Source organism: Elephas maximus, chromosome 3 (genome assembly GCF_024166365.1).
Source record: "Elephas maximus indicus isolate mEleMax1 chromosome 3, mEleMax1 primary haplotype, whole genome shotgun sequence".
NCBI classification, from domain to species: Eukaryota; Metazoa; Chordata; class Mammalia; order Proboscidea; family Elephantidae; genus Elephas; species Elephas maximus.
The window spans coordinates 212,261,199-212,280,925 of NC_064821.1; the positions used below are offsets into that span (position 1 = coordinate 212,261,199).

General features: G+C 41.2%; 1 protein-coding gene across 1 annotated transcript in view; it reads right to left on the reverse strand.

Annotated features, from left to right (window-relative positions):
* Positions 1–13,435: 13,435 nt before the first annotated feature.
* Positions 13,436–19,727, reverse strand: part of LOC126073954 (dimethylaniline monooxygenase [N-oxide-forming] 3-like) — a 48,761-nt gene continuing 42,469 nt past the window's right edge. The window contains exon 9 of the mRNA XM_049881254.1: positions 13,436–16,249. Within this exon, the coding sequence (XP_049737211.1) occupies positions 16,237–16,249 (13 nt within the window). The 3' untranslated portion in view covers positions 13,436–16,236. The remainder of the gene's footprint in view (positions 16,250–19,727) is intronic.

The window sequence follows — 19,727 nt, forward strand, 5'->3', positions numbered from 1 at the left end:
CATCCTCTAAGCTATGATGACAATTTTGAGCAAGGAAGTGACAAGATCAGACAAGATCAGATTCATACAGGCCCTAGAGTGGACAGTAACCTGAACCAGGGATACCAAAAAGGAGGTTATTTCAGTAGTCTAGGCCACAAATGGTGAACACTTGAATTACAGCAGTGTGAGGGAAATGGATAATAGAGACAGGACATAGACATCTTTAGTTAATAGATAGTTGGGGTTTGCTGAATTGATGCCTCAGAGAAGATCCTTTCCATCTTTAAGATTTTGCATTATGATTTACATGCATATCACTTGTGATTTAGTGCAGGGGGCTGAAACCACTTTATTTCAAGAAGAAATAGATATAAAAAGAGAAAAAAAAATAGGGCCTGTTTATACAATCAATGGAAGGGCTAGAGGAGCAGAAAGGGGGCTGCCCTGGGACTTGTAAAGCCACACCACAGAGCTGCCATATATAGCAAGCGTTGCTAGGCAGCATCCAACAGAGTGAGATACGTGGTATTAAATGGAAACTAGCCCCGCTTTCTTAGGATGCCTAAACATATTCACAGTCTTTCTCCAATATTAATATAGTAAATAGTGATTTGTTCCTATAAATTAGATTGTACATTTTGTGATAATTCTGGCAGGACAATAAAATGAACAGATTGAACCAGATAATTGCTTCAACATTTTCTGAGCCTCTTTAATTTGCTGAGTAAACATTTTTACAAAGATAGAGAATATAAACCAGGAACAACAAAAAATAAGTTGAAATTGCTTAAGAGGATCTTTCTTATCCTATATGCCTCCAATATTAAAAGGCTGATTTTATTTGGGCACAGAGAGCCACTTATTAAAATGGGAGTTTCCGCTGAGGTAACTGAAAATGTAAAAGATTTGAGAAAAGTGCAGCTTGAGAGAATTTTTGAAGTGGATCTCTTGGGAAAGAGCTGCTGTTGGGCTGTGTTCCTCCTCCATCAAAAGAGAGGGGTCAGAAGGTTAGGTTCTCACCTCTAGTCCAGAAAGAAGGGTTCAGTTACACCACCTGGAGAGCAGTTAGGGGCATGGTGGAAGTATTCTCCGTCTGCTCCCTGCCTCAGAAATTCAAGGATGAGGTTTAGGTTGGTTAGCTGTGAAGAGAGAGGATGTGTAAAGACTTCCTGTGGGCCATACATGAACTACACAAGCGAGAGATCTGATGTGGGGGTCATGTTAGATTCTATCCAACAGGGCCATGGAAAGGCATGATGGGACCCCAGCATGAGGAATGGCTGCAGAGGAAGTGTCTGAGAGAATAGAGTCCATTCTCCCGGATCAAGCAAACTAAAGGGGAGAGGCTGCTGTTGTTTTTAGACCTCTGAATTATCTGCCAAAAACATCTATAAGTATCTGCCAAAACAGACCAACAGACCCGGAATCCACATTATGACCAAAACAATTAAGCAAGATTTTTCCCCTTTCCTCTCTCCCTCCCTCTCCCCTTGCTTCCCTCCCTTCCTCCCTCACTTTTCTTACCTTCTTTGATTTCCTCCCTTGGGAACCCTGGTGGCCCAGTGGTTAAGTGCTACGGCTGCTAACCAAAGGGTTGGCAGTTCAAATTCGCCAGGTGCTTCTTGGAAACTCTATGGGCAGTCCTCCTCTGTTCTATAGGGTTGCTGTGAGTTGGAATCGACTCTATGGCACTGTTTTTTTTTTTTTTTTTGTGACTCGTTTCCTGACCTTCTTGAAGGCCTCAGCATGGTGGGAAGGAGGGGTGGGAGGGTAAGATGGTAAAGAAAAGTACCATGCCTCTCTTTCAGGACCTTAAACTTCCCTAGTAGTAGAGAAAAGATTATAACAACTTTAAATAAAATAAAGTTCATGGTTTTGATTATTCCATGAGACTGGACCTTTTATTATCTGAATTGAGACGGTGTTTGTATGTAAAGGACCATTCAAAAGTGATCAGAAAAGTCATGAGCTTGTGGATCTCTTGTCGCTCTTTGAGTTCCCAGAGCTTGGCAGTGTCTTTAGGGAGATAAGTGGGGTACTCCAACTGATTAGACAAAAAATGAAGCCCCTGGAGTTACTTGACAGGCCAAGGTGAACAAAAACATGGAACAATGGGAGGACATTGCGCTGGTGTCTTGTTCTTCTCTCTGAGACTCCTCTTCAGGGCTGGCCCTAGCACTGTGCAAGACTTAGGAGGAAGAGGATCATTAAGGCCAGGCCAGTGTAAGGGTGGTCATTCCCAGGGCTCTTCCACTTCCCTTCAGCTAAGTCTCTGCTTTCCTGTTGACTTTCCACATCTCCATGTACTTAAAGACCCCAAGCATCATTCTTGCAATTCACTGCTCTCCAGTTCAGACCACTGAGGCTGGCAGCACCCAGGGTTCGCATTATACTTTCCAAGAACAGAACTGAGATCAATTTGAGAATACTGAACATTTGTAGAATACTGACAAATTTTTAGAAAGCACTTTTCCTTTAATTACTGAAGGTAGGTATTATCATCATCCTCAATTTACCAGTGAAGACACTATTTAAGCCAACAAGAGTTTATGACTTGAATGCTGTGTTTTTTTTTTTTCCAATATCCAATATGAGGATAATGAGAATACTTATTCTTGAGAGTGTTTGAAAGATAACATATCAGCGTGTTGTGCAAAAAATTAAATGGGATAATTCTTTCAAGAATTTGTTCAACAAATATTGATTGAGCACTTACTAGTGCCAGGCATTGTTTTAGGCATTGAGGATGCAGCAGCAATAAAGGAGGATGGGGTATTTTCTCTAAGAGCTTATATTCAAATGTACACTCCCAGATACGGCATGTAAAATGCTTCACACAGTGCTTCAAGATCTGGAAATGGCAGGGGAGAGTTCACTAATAATAACCACTGTAGACTGATCATTCCCTGTGCCAGGCATTAAGCTAGGCACTTTAGATATATTACCTCATAAAGACCTTATGAAGCAATATTACTGCTTCCACTTTGTTGCTGTTGTTAGGTGCCATCAAGTTGGTTCTGACTCATAGTGACCCCATGAACAGCTGAATGAAACACTGCCTGGTCCTGTGCCATGCCCACAATCGTTGTTATGCTTGAGCCCATTGTTGCAGCCACTGTGTCAATCCATCTCATTGAGGGTCTTTCTCTTTTTCATTGACCGTCTACTTTACTGAGCATGGTGCCTTTCTCCAGAGACTGATCTCTCCTGACAACATGTCCAAAATATGTAAGATGTAGTCTCGTCATCCTTGCTTCTAAGGAGCGTTCTGGTTGAACTTCTTCCAAGACAGATTTGTTCATTCTTTTGGCAGTCCATGGTATATTTAATATTCTTCACTAACACGGCAATTCGAAGACATCAATTTTTCTTCTGTCTTCCGTATTTATTGTCCAGCTTTCAAATGCATATGACGCAATTGAAAATACCATGGGTTGGGTCAGGGGCACCTTAGTCTTCAAGGTGACATCTTTGCTTTTCAACACTTTTTTTTTTTTTTTTTATAATAACTTTTATTAAGCTTCAAATGAACGTTTACAAATCCAATCAGTCTGTCACATATAAGTTTACATACATCTCACTCCCTACTCCCACTTACTCTCCCCGTCTTGAGTCAGCCCTTTCAGTCTCTCCTTTCTTGACAATTTTGCCGGCTTCCCTCTCTCTCTATCCTCCCATCCCCCCTCCAGGCAAGAGTTGCCAACACAATCTCAAGTGTCCACCTGATATAATTAGCTCACTCTTCATCAGCATCTCTCTCCCACCCGCTGACCAGTCCCTTTCATTTCTGATGAGTTGTCTTCGGGGATGGTTCCTGTCCTGTGTCAGCTGAAGGTCTGGGGAGCATGGCCGCCGGGATTCCTCCAGTCTCAGTCAGACCATTAAGTTTGGTCTTGTTATGAGAATTTGGGGTCTGCATCCCACTGATCTCCTGCTCCCTCAGGGGTCCTCTGCTGTGTTCCCTGTCAGGGCAGTCATCGATTGTGGCCGGGCACCAACTAGTTCTTCTGGTCTCAGGATGATGTAGGTCTCTGGTTCATGTGGCCCTTTCTGTCTCTTGGGCTCTTAGTTGTCATGTGGGCTTGGTGTTCTTCATTTTCCTTTGCTCCAGGTGGGTTGAGACCAATTGCTGCATCTTAGATGGCTGCTTGTTAGCATTTAAGACCCCAGACGCCACATTTCGAAGTGGGATGCAGAATGATTTCATAATAGAATTATTTTGCCAATTGACTTAGAAGTCCCCGCAAACCATGTTCCCCAGACCCCCGCGCTTGCTCCGCTGACCTTTGAAGCATTCATTTTATCCCGGAAACTTCTTTGCTTTTGGTCCAGTCCAATTGAGCTGACCTTCCATGTATTGAGTGTTGTCTTTCCCTTCACCTAAAGCAGTTCTTATCTACTGATTAATCAATAAAAAACCCTCTCCCACCCTCCCTCCCTCCCCCCCTCGTAACCACAAAAGTATGTGTTCTTCTCAGGTTTACTATTTCTCAAGATCTTATAATAGTGGTCTTATACAATATTTGTCCTTTTGCCTCTGACTAATTTTGCTCAGCATAATGCCTTCCAGGTTCCTCCATGTTATGAAATGTTTCAGAGATTCGTCACTGTTCTTTATCGATGCGTAGTATTCCATTGTGTGAATATACCACAATTTATTTACCCATTCATCCGTTGATGGACACCTTGGTTGCTTCCAACTTTTTGCTATTGTAAACAGAGCTGCAATAAACATGGGTGTGCATATATCTGTTTGTATGAAGGCTCTTGTATCTCTAGGGTATATTCCTAGGAGTGGGATTTCTGGGTTGTATGGTAGTTCTATTTCTAACTGTTTAAGATAACGCCAGATAGATTTCCAAAGTGGTTGTACCATTTTACATTCCCACCAGCAGTGTATGAGAGTTCCAATCTCTCCGCAGCCTCTCCAACATTTATTATTTTGTGTTTTTTGGATTAATGCCAGCCTTGCTGGTGTGAGATGGAATCTCATCGTAGTTTTAATTTGCATTTCTCTAATGGCTAATGATCGAGAGCATTTTCTCATGTATCTGTTGGCTGCCTGAATATCTTCTTTAGTGAAATGTGTGTTCATATCCTTTGCCCACTTCTTGATTGGGTTGTTTGTCTTTTTGTGGTTGAGTTTTGACAGAATCATGTAGATTTTAGAGATCAGGCGCTGGCTTTTCAACACTTTTAAAGAGGTCTTTTGCAGCAGATTTGCCCAATGCAATGTGTCTTTCAATTTCTTGACTGCTGCTTCCATGGGTGTTGACTGCGGAGCCAAGTAAAATGAAGTCTTTGACAACTTCAATCTTTTCTCCATTTATCATGATGTTGCTTATTGGTCCAGTTGTGAGGATTTTTGTTATCTTTAGGTTGAGGTGTAATCCATACTGAAGGCCGTGTTCTTTGATCTTCATCAGCGTTTCAAGTCCTCTTCACTTTCAGCAAGGAAGGTTCTGTCATCTGATAACACAGGTTGTTAATGAGCCTTCCACCAATCCTGATGCCCCATTCTTCTTCATATAGTCCAGCGTCTGGGATTATTTGCTCAGCAAACAGATTGAATAGGTATGGTGAAAGGATCCAACCCCAACGCATACCTTCCCTGACTTTAAACCACACAGTACCCCCTTGTTGTCTGAACAACTGCATCTTAATCTATGTAAGGGTTACTCGTGTGCACAATTAAGTGTTCTGGAATTCCGGTTCTTGGCAACGTTATCTATAATTTGTTTTGACCCACAGAGTTGAATGCCTTTGCATAGTCAATAAAACACAGGTAAACATCTTTTTGGTATCCACTTTACAGATGAAAAATTTGAGACTCATGGAGGTTAACCTGCATAGGGTCCCATACCTAACACGTAATGGGACTATGCTGCCTCCCCTCAAGGGAAAGAAAGGAAGGCAAAAAGAATGAGCATGTAGATGTCAGACAGTGTGTTAGACCAGGCAGATTGGGGGAGACACATACAGCACTAATTATTTTGACCATGATTAATGTAGCAACAGAGGCTTAAAAAAGGATGATTCAAACATAGAAGAGCAAGAAGTTTACCTGAGAACGTACTGGAGAAAGGTTTGTAGTCATGTCAATGTTTGAGCAAGTCCTTGAAGAATGGAATAAAAATGCATGGTAGAGATAGAGAGAAAGCTCTATTGGTCCTGAGGACCACAGGAGCACAAGTACAGACCTTGGGAGCGTGGATGGAGATATGGGAATGGCACATGTCAGGTGTGTGGTGTAGGTCCCACCTGATCCTTTCAAAGCCTTCTCCCATGTAACCATTGATCTGAATAACAATTATGCTAAGTGATTAATGACTAAGACTGTTGATATGGAAATGATAGGGGAATCTGGGTTTTAAAAGACAGCAACGTTTTAAACAAAAAGAATATATTTCTAACAGTGGAACTTCAAGCATTAGAGAAAGATCAGAATAGTACAGAAGATATTTTCCTGTATTCCGGTTCACTCCAGACAGTCCTGGATTATATCAGTTGTGCTAACATCTTTTTAATAGTTAACCCTTTCACTCTCCCTTATGAATTAAATTGTGTCCCCTCAAAATATGTATTAGAATTCTAACTCCTATACCTGTGGATACAATCCTTTTTAGAAATAGAGGTTTTTTTGTTTGTTTGTTATGTTAGTTAGATTATACCCAGTTGGGTTGGCTCTAAATCTAATCACTTCTGAGGTGAGACACAGAGATACACAAAGGGAAATACAGATGCCCTGTGAGGATTGCCGAGGAAAAAAAGAATGCCTGAGGCTGCCAACAAGGAAGGAATCGACATGGAACCTGATTTAGACTGTTAGCCTCCAGGACTGTGAGAAAATAAATTTCTATTCTTTAAAGCCACCCACTTGTGGTATTTCAGTCATAGGAGCACTAGGTAACTAAAACCTTCTCAGAAGTAGTCTGTTTAGACCAAAAATGGCATGATCACCTTACTTATCTTAAGAGATGCTTCTTCATGGTTCAAATTCCATTCCAAAGACTCATTCTGCCTTTCATAGGTACCTGGTCAGGCTCTTCAGATTTCTACAGATTTCAGTTCTCCATCTTTTCAAATTCCGCCTTCACTTTGTAGTTCGAGTGTTGAACACAATAGGAGTGGTTTGGACAGGCTGCCTAATAACTGGCCTCTCTGAGCAGCAGGCTAAGATTCTTCTGAGGACGATGGAATTTGCTGTGAGCATTGTAGCAAAGTGTGGGAAGCTCTGGTGCCTGTCAGTCAGGCTGATTATTGCAGAATATGCAGAAGTTTGGGGAGATTTTCCAGATCACTTTACAGCTTGTAATACTCATGATTGTATTTCTCTGGACCTAAGGAGTTCTGGGGTACCCTCAGTTCCAGGTCACTGGGTTTCATTCCAGCATGTCTCACTCCAGTACCTCTCTCACCACAGAGACACTCCCTTGCCTGGGTCCACGCCTAGCTGGTTCCATCTTATCTCTGGGTGAAAGGAAGGAGATATGGAAAAATATTTAGCAACTTTTTTCCTGGACGTTTCCTTCAATAACAGGATATTATGGAATATCACCTTTCAGTGACCTCTGAAGGCAGCCAAGAGGAGGCCCTGGGTCAAGCTTAGAAAAGCTGCCCATTTGGAAGGTTAAAGGGTCAGAATGGTAGGATTCTCTTTTCTTCCTTCAGTGGCTACCTTATCTTCCTAGTACCATTCCTTCACTGTCAGATGAACTTAGGCTCAATTCTATTCTTTTGCTTTTAGCCACAACTTCACTTTATTCCCTCTTTCTCAGGGACCATTCTTCTGGGGCTGGAATCTCAAATGACTTCAGAAAAGAATCTTCCTAGAGCGTACTTCCATCGTGCCACGCCTGTCCTTACAGGTTGAAGTGGGTTCCTACTGGCATTCACTTTCCCATTCTCACCATTTCTTGGCAGAACATACCTTGTCTGCCAGAATGTCTGGTACCCTTAATGCCCATCATACATACCAGGTTCACACTGTGAGTATTTCCCTTCCTGGCATATGAATTAATTTATATCTGTAGACAGATTTCATATTTCCTATGTGCTTATTATTTTATCTTACTCAACACCCAGTAGAATGTTTAGTAGGAGCTTTTTATGGATTGAATTGTAGCCCTCCCAACCCCTAAATTTATGTTGACGTCCTAACTCTCGGTACCTGCGAATGTGACTTGTTTAGAAATAGGGTTCTTGAAGATACCATTAGTTAAGATGACATGAGGTCATATTGGAGTAAGGTGGGTCCTAATCCAATCTGAGTGGGGTCCTATAAAAGAGGAGAAGGGACACACAGAGAGAAGATAGCCTTGTGACCACAGAGTTATGCTACAGCTGTAAGCCAAGGTACTCCTGGAGCTGCCAGAAGTCAGTAGAGACAAGAAAAGTCTTTCCCTAGAGCCTTTGGAGAGACCATGGCTTTGCTGACATCCTGAATTTGAATTCCTAGCCTCCAGCACTGTGAGAAAATACATGTCTATTCTTGTAATCCACTGATTTGTGGTATTTTGTTATGGCAGCTGTAGGGAGCAAATATGGAGCTCAGCAACAAGTGTTGACGTTACCTGGCGACCCCTTTCTCAGCATTTTCTTATTAATAACACAGAGCAGTGATTCAATCCATCTTCCAGGGACTCTTAGGCTCTCTGGTGCCAGAATTTGGAACAAACTTCATCTCTTTCCGTAGGAATGTTCAAGCCATTCTTCCTTTGTTTTGAATATAATAAACCAAAACCAAACCAAATCCAGTGCCGTAGAGTTGATTCCGACTCATAGCGACCCTGTAGGACAGAGTAGAACTGCCCCATAGAGTTTCCAAGGAGCACCTGGTAGATTCGAACTGTCTACGGTTACCAGCCATAGCACTTAACCACTATGCCACCAGGGTTTCCTTTGAATATAATATGCTATGTTTATCTTTCTGGGCAAGCCTATGCCAATTACATTTTTTTTGCCCTTAGTACTGATTGCAAAACACAGTCTCTACATTTAGTGTTATGTAAAACTAGCTTCAGGTTTTGGATCCACTGAAATCCGTGGGATTTTGGCATACATCTTCCTTTTGACATGGTGTGTGTGTGTGTGTGTGTGTGTGTGTGAAGGGGCAACGAGTCAGATGTTGAGAAGTTTTCTGAGTTTGAGATTAGGTCAATCACTCCACAAAGAAATTTTTTTAACTAAGGCATTCTCATATTCAGATATCCCTATATGCCACCCAAGTAGGCTTTTTTTTAGACTGGCATTCAATTCAGTTAAATTCATTCACTAGGTCATTTAGTCGTTCATTAAAAAAATATTTTTTGAATCTCTCCTACATTCCAGGTCCAGTTCTAGGCACTGGGGATTCACCAGTGAACAAATTCAATAGCTGGTTATTGGGAAAGGAGCCTTGGTAGTGCAGTAGTTAAGCACTCAGTTGCTAATCCAAAGGTTGGTGGCTTGAACCCACCAGCTGCTTCTCAGGAGAATGATGTGACAGTCTGCTGCTGTAAAGATATATAGCCTTGGAAACCCTGTGGGGCAGTTCTACTCTGCCCTTGTTGCCGTGAGTCGGAATCAGTGTTTTGGTCAGTTATTGAGAAGTCACAGGAGATATGGAGATAAATGAGGCACTGTTGCAGCATTCACTGATTTTTCTAAGAAGTGCATCTCTGTTTATGGATGAAGGTGGTTGAGGGGAGGGGAGAGGTCAGCATAAGCACAGGCGTAACTACAGGACGGGGCAAAATAGAAGTGATGCTAAAAGGGAACCAAGTTGCTATACTGATCCAAAGGTGGGAGAAAACACATCTATTTAAGGCAAATTAAGGAAGTCTTTATGGAAGAGGTAGCATTAGAGATGGATTTAAAGGATGCCTGCTGATTATTAAGTAATTTTCTCTCAACTTCAAACCCATTTTTCTGTGCTTTTCTTTATAATGCTGGGGCTGGGACACTGCAAACCACGTTCTCCTTTGCCAGCTGTCTCCTTTCCTGGGGGTGCCGTGGGAGTCAAGCAGCCTGGAAAGCGAAGAGGGACATGCTCTTTTCCTGCGTGCTTACTGTTTCTGTCAGCATTGTTGCAGCAAAATTCTCCACGCTGGCAGCCAGGCTGGAGCCACTTGTCGTTCCAGTTTATAGTAGTTGCAATGCTCCTAGAGCCAGTTTCTTTGTGCTGCCTCAGAGACACCAGCACCAGTCAGCTGGCACCCTCCTCAGAGGTTAGGCCCAGTTCTGCAAGTTCCCTCTAAGCTTCTGAACTTCAATAATCCCAACCTCCTCCCTTTGTCTCTTCAGCCCAGGGGTTGTAGCTTCTGCAGTTAACTACCTCCGTGATACCTCCCCGCTGTTTTTGTCTTTTAGATTTTCTGATACCTTGCTAACTCTGTTGAAATATTATATTTTTTTTATATTAAAAAGAACTGATATGATTTCCATTTCCCGTCTGGACCTGGCTGATACAGGAGTTGGTGCCAGGAATGGTTCTAGGAAATGGATGCCAAAAAACAAGATTTGAGGATTGGTTTGGTCATGTCCTTGGACTTGAATGCAGTTGCGTGCTCCCTGATAATTGTGAATCAAGGTGCTAGTAACCCATGGCACCGGAGCATCACAGTTAACCATATGCTCACCTATGATTGCTTGTGATCAAGTATTTACTGCAGCAAGAGCCTTGGGGGAACTAGCAGCTGCTGTACTAACCCATATGACAACAGTGATGACTACAAGGTCAAGGGGTGGGACAACCACTTCTGAATGCACTGAAGCACCTATGAAAGAAAATGACAAGCTCAGGTCTTTAGAATCTCAGCTCGAGTCATGGTCAGACTGTCAGAGAGCTTCTATCTATAGTGGACCTAAAAGAATCTCTTATTTTTTATAGCTGCAAAGGTGTTTTAATCATATAGGTTTCAAAATTACAGCATAAACTGAACTCCTAGGCTCATCAAGCCTCTCATGTGAAAGCCAGGGTATTGATTGGGAAGGAGTGGGGCTCTGAGGCTTATAATGGAGACATATAGGTAGACTCAGATGATAAAGCTGAGAACCTTGGTTCTTTGAGTCACTCTGACCGAGCCTTTCTTGCCAGTGGGAGTAGCCCACTCTTCCACGTCTGAGGATGTTTAAAGATTCTGTAATAACCTCACCTAGAATGATTGCTTTGCAAAAAGATACTATTCTTTTCAAGATCTACCCTGGTCCATCCTTTGTTACCATTAGATTCATAAGCAGGATCATATCTAAGAATGTTCCAGGGAACAAGTAAAAAGTTTAAACTAGGGAGAAAGAGCTTATATTTAAGATGAGTTTTAAGAATGCATGGATTCCAGCCAAGGAGATAGCTGTCAATATAGGCATGAAGATGGGTTTATACAGGGAGCAAACTATGAGTCACACAGTTTTTCTGGAACATAGTTATGAGCAAAATATGAAAAGTAAGTTGAACCATATTGGGAGGCAGGTTGAATATGATTTGAGGGGGGAAAGAGGAGCCAGCGAAGGATTTTGAGGAAGAGTAATGCGCTTAGAGGCTCACTCCAGGAGGATTAATCTGATTTTTCTGGTAGAGTATAGAATGAGCTGTGACAAAGCACCAAAGGCTAGCAGACCAGTTGAAGGCCTATTTCAGTAGACTAGGAAGTAACAATGGTTGGAACTAACTTGTTGGCAGTGGAAGTTAAAAGGTGGGGGACAAGCAAAAGGCACATTAGACTTTGTAAGCAGACTTTATAATGCTAGATTTCACATGAAGATTGAGGCAAGGGAAAGAGCCAAATGAGAATGAAATTTTGAGTCTTGGTAACTGATAGCATGAAAATGAGACAGATAGAGAAAAAATATGAATAAGAAGATGAATAGATCAAAGGCAAAATGAGTGAGAATACGCAATGAAGAAGCGAAAAATGAGCCTTATACTAAGTTAGATTGGTATCCTTCTGAAAGAAAATAGATGGAATTACGGCTGAACTTCTGTATTAGAATAAATCCCTGTAGAGTAGAGAATTATGGAACTTCAGAGCAATGATAAATTGACTTGAAATCCATCAAGTTTGGGGATGAAACTCTGTGAATAATACAGTTATAGTAGCTTTTTTTTTTTAAAAAAAAGATATACCTGGGATTCAAAGATGGTTGGTGACCATTGCCCTTGTATATTTTCTGAGTCACCCTGATCTGAAGTTAGAGGACCAGACTAGATGACTCCTCAGGCCCTTTATTCACGACTTTATTATAAAATACTATTTTCTTCTTTATTAATTTGTGTTTGCTTATTGACAGTTTTACACACTAAAATGTAACCTTCTTGAGAGTAAGGATATTTTCTTAATTCCCTGTTGAATCATCAGGGCCTCAAACAGACCCTGGCACATAATAGGCACTCAATAACTGTTTATGGAAAGCAAGAATTCTACTTGCTTCTTACTATTCTCATCTTTATTGAAACTTTCGGACAGAAAAACATGGCAATTACTTTGGAGCTAAAAACATTGGTATTGGAGAGCTATCTGTAGTAGAGCTGCAGTTTGAGTGATAAACAGATTATGATACTTCCACTATTACCCACTTATTTAATGTTTCTTGGGAAGAAGACTGACTAGAAGAGGTTGGGGAAACAGCTTAAAACACTGGATGGGAGTAGTCTTATCTGAAAGGATGGGAGTGACACATTGAAATTTAGATAACTGTTTGTTATTACCTTGTTGGAAAATTTTCAAGAAGTTACAAATTTCTTACACGCCTGAAGCCTTTGGGTCTGGAATTCAGAGTTTACAGCCTCTCTTTAATTTACATAAACTTGAGAAAGAAGGGTTAATAATTGCCACTTGTGCCTTGTTTGAGTCTACTCACCTATTTTTCCTTTCAGTTGCTGTTGAATCAATTCTGACTCATGGTGACCCTGCCTCTACACAGAGAGAATTTTCAATCTGCTGATTTTGCTGTTGCAAACTCCTGATCCAACCAGAAGGCGTGGCCTGTCCAGCTGCAGGGTTTGGAGTGAGTCTTGCATGGAAATATTATGGGGTTGCCATGCGTCGGAAATGACTCGATAGTACTATATTTTTTTTTTTTTAGTAAGAGCTCGGAACGAGGTGATACTGTGTGGTTTAAAGTCAGGAAAGGTGTGTGTCAGTGTTTCATCCTCTCACCATAATTATTCAATCTGTATGCTGAGAAAATAATCTGAGAAGCTGGGCTATATGAAGAAGAATGGGGCATTAGGGTTGGAGGAAGACTCTTTAATAACCTGTGTTATCAGATGATACAACCTTGCTTGCTGAAAGTGAAGAGGACTTGAAGAATTTATTGATGATCAAAGACCACAGTCTTCAATATGGGTTACACCTCAACATAAAGAAAACAAAAATCCTCACAACTGGACCAGTGAGTAACATCATGATAAATGGAGAAAAGATTGAAGTTGTCAAGGATTTTATTTTACTTGGGTCCACAATCAATATCCATGGAAGCAGCAGCCAAGAAATCAAACAATGCATTACATTGAACAAATCTGCCACAAAAGACCTCTCTGAAGTGTTAAAAAGCAAAGGAGTCACTTTGAAGACTAAGGTGCACCTGACTCAAGCCATGGTGTTTTCAATTGCCTCACATGCATGCAAAAGCTGGACCATGAATAATGAAGGCCAAAGAAGAATTGACACCTTTGAATTGTGGTGTTGGCAAAGAATATTGAATATACTATGGACTGCCAAAAGAACGAACAAATCTGTCTTGGAAGAAGGACGGGCAGAATGCTCCTTAGAAGCAAGGACGGTGAGACTTCGTCTCACATACTTTGAACATTTTACCTATTAGGAAGGATCAGTCCCTGGAGAAGGACATGGCGCTTGGCAAAGTGGGAGCTCAGCGAAAAAGAGGAAGACCCTCAATGAGATGGACTGACACAGTGGCTACAACAATGGGCTCAAGCAGAACAGTGATTGTAAGGATGGCACAGGACCAGACAGTGTTTTGCTCTGTTGTAGATAGAGTTGCTATGGCTTGGAACCAACTTGATGGTACCTAACAACAACAACTTAAGAGCTCTGCACCTATTTCCTCATCAAGTTTTTTAGCAAATTCTACTGGTCTGGTGGCCATGAGAATGCACCTTGCAGACCTCCAACTACAGAGAGCATAGCTGACCAAGGGCCCAAGCTGTTCATTGCTTGCTACATTTGAACCAAGGCTATACTTGTGCAGGCTGCTCCCAACAAGTGACTGAGTGTACAGATTTATTCCTGGGAGACACAGGACTCATTCGATGCCTGTCTTTGCCTCAAGAACTCTCCTATAGCATTGCCAAAACTTTCTTGGACTACTCATCAGTCTTGGATTCTTCCCCTTCAGCACCCTCCCGTCTCTACTTTGATTGGGATCTGACTTTCATCTCTGTCTAAAAGCTCTCCCAGTCTTTTCCAGCTACCTCCCTATTATCTCTCATAGATGTTCCCCTAATAAAATCCTTGCATGTTTGGTCCTTTTTTGACATTTGCTTCTTGGAGGGCGCTGGACTAACCCCTCATTCTCCATTATTGGACTTTTAACCTGTTTCTTTTTTTTTTTTTAAATGAGAACTGGAGTCCTATTTTGACTCCAGGCTACCTAATTGGGACTCTGGTATCTTGCGTGAATTTTAGCAGTATCTACTACTCTCTAATTAGGATCTGGATCTCTTTTTCATGTCATTTGCTTCTGACTGGAGCCTTACTCAGATAGGTCGGTGATCTAGAGTCGCACTGTTCTTCTGAAACCATCTGCAAGACTTTGATTGTTGCTTGTTGCTTGTTGTTGTTAGTTGCCACTGAGTCAATTCCAACTCATGGTGACCCCATGTGTGCAGAGTAGAACTGCTCTATAGGGTTTTCAAGGCTGTGACCTTTCAGAAGCAGATCGTTAGGTCTGTCTTCGAGGCACCTCTGCGTGGGTTCAAACTGCCAACCTTTAGGCCAGTAGTAGAGCACTTAACCATTTGTACCACCCAGGAACAGAGCACAGTTCTGCTCTGACACACGTGGGGTCACCATAAGTCACAATCGACTTGATGACAAATGATTGTTGCTAACACCTAGAAATTCACATTTGTCCTTCTTTTGGATATCTGCTATAAACTGAATTCCAAGTTGAATGCTGGAATTTTGACCACTGGCCACTTCTCTATAGAACTGTCCCTGGAATGAGCAGGTAGTTTCCATTGGTGGCCTGAATGATTTTTGGGCTTTGCTCCCTCCCATACCAGCATGAAGTCGAGATCCTATCTTCCTTTATATCAACAATTACAGTACCAGTCACCTAAATGAGGTATTGAAATGTACTCCCCTCAGGAGAAACGGCGTTGTAACTGTTCTCAGTCATTCCTTAGTGGGAATGAATTACAGGTCCTTTACTGAGATTAATGTGAAAGTAGAAGAAACACGTTGTTGTTGTTAGTTGCCATTGAGTTGGCTCTGACTCCTGGTGACCTCATGGATAACAGAAAAACATTGTCCGACCCTGTGTGATTTTCACAAGGATTGTTTTGTTTGAATCTGTTCTTGTGGCTATTGTGTCAATCCATCTCATTAAGGGTGCCCCCAGTTTTCACTGACCCGATACTTTACCAAACATGATGTCCTTTTCTAGCAATTGGACTTTTTTCTTTTTAACCTGAAAACCGCAGGACTTTATTGATTGATTGATTTTTAGATTATGATTTGTGTGAAAGTTTACAGAACAAATTCATTTCCCATTCAATAGTTTGTACATAAAATGTTCTACGACATTGGTTGCATTCCCCACAACCTGTCAGCACTCTCCCCATTTCTGCCCTGGGTTCCCCATTTTCTTTTGTCCAGATTTTCTACCCTTTCTTGCCTTCTTATCTTTGCTTTTGGACAAATGTTGTCCTTTTGATCTTGTATAATTGATCTAGGGAACATATTCCTCTCAGGTGTTACTTTTTATTTTATGGGTCTGTCTAGTGTTTGGCTGAAAGGTAGACTGTGGGAGTGGCTTCGGTTCCTGATGAGAAGAATATCTTAGGGCCATAGTCTTGGGGTTCCTTCAGTCTCTGTCAGACCAGTAGGTCTGGTCTTTTTTGTGAATTTGATGTTTTGTTCTACAATTTCTCCCGCTCTGTCTTGGACCCTCTGTTGTGATCCCAGTCAGAGCGGTGGTAGTGGTAGCTGAGCACCACCTAGTTCTTCCAGTCTTGGGACCGTGTAGGCTGTGGTTCATGTGGTCCATTAGTCCTTTGGGCTTATTGCTCCCTTGAGTCCTTGGTTTTCTTCACTCTCCTTTGCTGCAGATGGAAGAGATGAATAACTGTATCTTAGATGACTGTTTTCAGGCTTTTAAGACCCCAGATGCTACCCACCAAAACAGGATGCAGAACATTGTCTATATGAACTATGTTGTGCCAATTAATGTAGATGTCCCCCAAGTCTATGGTCCTCTGCCTTCAAGCCTAGGAACTTCATCCCATGAGGTATTTGGTTATGGCTAAGAAGTTCCCATGACTGTGTCCCTTCTGTGATCTATTGTCTATATTAATTATGTATATAGAAATATCCACAACCAAATCTATATTTGCAGGAGGGTGTGCTCACTTACACCCAGCCACACACTTTCTTTTATCTACATATGTTTCCATTCTTAAATTATGGTTGGTTAATACTATTAAATGACACAGGAAGCATCAAAAGAAGATGGAAGGAATACAGAGTCACTATACCAAAAAGAATTGGTCAATGTTTAACCATTTTAGGAGGTAACATATGACCAAAAACTGATGATACTGAAGGAAGAAATCCAAGCTGCACTGAAAGGAATGGCAAAAAATAGGGCACCAGGAATTTATGGGCTACAAATTGAAATATTTCAACAAATGGATGCAGTGCTGGAAGTGCAAAGTTGTCGATGTCAAGAAATTTGGAAGATACCTTCTTGGCCAACTGACTGGAAGAGATCCATATTTGTTCCCATTCCAAAAAGAGAGGTCATGCAACAGAATGTAGAAATTATTGAACAACATCATTAGTTTCACACACAAGCAAAAATTTTGCTGAAAATCATTCAAAAGCAGTAGCAGCAGTACATCAACAGGGGACCCTCAGAAGTTCAAGGTGGATTCAGAAGAGGATTTGGAACAAGGGATATTATTGCTGATGTCAAATGGATCTTAGTTGAAAGCAGAGAAAATCAGAGAGATCTTTACTGTGTTTTATTGACTATGCATTCGACTATGTGAACCATAACAAATTATGGATAACATTGCAAAGAATGGAAATTCCAGAGTACCTAATTGTATTCATGACTAACCTGTCCATTGACCAAGAGGCAGTCATTCAAACAGAACAAGGGGATACTCCACAGTTTAAAGTCAGGAATGGCGTGTGTCAGAGTTGTATCCTTTTACCATACTTGTTCAATCTGTATGGTGAGCAAACAATCTGAGAAGCTAGACTATATGAAGAAGAACAGGGCATCAGAATTGGAGGAAGACTCATTAACAACCTGGGTTATGCAGATAACATGACCTTGCTTGCTGAATGTGAAGAGACTTGAAGCACTTACTGATGAATATCAAAGGCCACAGTCTTCAGTATGGATTACATCTCAACACAAAGAAAAAAATCCTCACAACTGGACCAATGAGCAACAACATGATAAATGGAGAAAAGATTGAAGTTGTCAAGGATTTCTTTTTTGGGGGGGGTCCCTCATCAAGACCCATGGAAGCCCACTCAGACAGTAGTCAAGAAATCAAATGACATATTGCATTGGATGAATCTGCTGCAAAAGACCTCTTTAAAATGTTAAAAAGCAAAGATGTCAGTTTGAGGACTAAGATGTGCCTGACTGAAGCCATGGTATTATCAATTACCTCATATGAGTATGAAAGCTGTATGATGAATAAGGAAGACCGAAGAAGAATTAACACCTTTGAATTATGGTGTTGGCTATGGATATTGAATATACCATGGATTTCCAGAAGAATGAATAAATCTGTCTTAGAAGAAGTACAGCAGGAATGCTGCTTAGAAGCAAGGATGGTGAGACTTCTTCTCAAGCACTTTGGATGTGTTATCAGGGGGACTAATCCCTAGAGAAGGACATCATACTTGGTAAATTAGAGGCTCAGTGAAAAGGAGGAAGACCCTCAATAACATGGATTGACACAGTGGCTGCAGCAATGGGCTCAGGCATAACAATGATTGTGGAGATGGCACAGAACTGGACAGTGTTTCCTTCTCTTGCACATAGGGTTGTTATGAGTCAGAACTGACAGTATGGCACCTATTAGCAATGAAAACATTATTGCAGGATTGTCTCTGTTACAGTAATTACCGTAGTTGCCCTTTATTCTTGCATTCCTCTCAGTGTCTTCCTTTACCTTGCACGTGCTGTGTCGACTTCCCTCGTATTGCGTATTGCCTTTCCTTTTGCGAATTTTTGCATGTGTCTCTTTTCTAGTTAGTAATTTTCCCTTCCTCTTCCTTCCATCACTTGTAGCCATCAAACAATGTTTTTTCCACTGGGTGTAAACCTTTTCTCGTTTTTTTGTAATAGTGATCTCATGCAATATTTGTCCTTTTTTGATTGGCTTATTTCATTTAGGATAATGTCCTTCAAATTCATTCATGTTGTGAGATGTTTCTCCAATTCATCATTATTTTTTATTGTTGTGTAGTATTCTAATTTGTGTATGTACTAACACACACAACCTATTGCTGTCGAGTCAATTCTGACTGTCTTAGACATCTAGTGCTGCTATAACAGAAATACCACAAGTGGATGGCTTTAACAAAGAGAAATTTATTCACTCTTAGTCTGGTAGGCTGGCCTAGGAGCTTCTTTGCACAAGAACTCCAGGTCCAAAGGACGCACTCTGCTCTTGGTGCTGCTTTCTTGGTCGTATGAGGTCCCCCTGTCTCTCTGCTTGCTTCTCTCTTGTATATCTCAAAAGAGATTGGCCTAAGACACTATCCAATCTTGTAGATTTCATCAATATAACTGCCACTAATCCATCTCATTACATCATAGTGATACAATCATACAATATCGGGAGTCATGACCTAGCCAAGTTGACAGATATTTTTGGGGGACACAATTCAATCCATGACACTGATTCATAATGACACTACAGGACAGAGTAGAACTGCCCCACAGGGTTTCCAAGGAGTGGCTGGTGGATTCAAACTGCTGATCTTTTGGTTGGCAGCCTGAGCTTTTAACCACAGTACCACTAGGACTCCTGTGTATGTACTACAGTTTGTCCATTCATCCATTGAAAGACATTTAGGCTGTTTCCATCTTTTTTGCTGTTGTAAACGCTGCAATGAACATGTGTATGCCTATGCATTCTTTTCACCGCTCTTACTTTTTTAGGGTATATACCTAGGAGTGGGATTGCTGGATCATATGGTATTTCTATTTCTGTCTTTTTAAGGATGCACCGTACCATTTTCCATAGTGGTTGTACCAGTTTACATTCCCACCAGCTGTGTATAAGATTTCCAATCTCCCCACAACCTTGCCAACATCTGTTATTTTCTATTTTTCTGATTAGTGCTATTATTGTCAAGGTGAGATGGTATCTCATTGTAGTTTTGATTTACATCTCTCTAATCGTTTTTTTTTGTTTAATCGCTAGTTTTTTTTTTTTTTTAATTGCTAATGATTGTGGACATTTCTTTGTATGTTTGTTAGCAGCCTGAATATCTTCTTTGGTGAAATGTCTGTTCATATACTTTGCCCATTTTTTAATTGTATTGTGT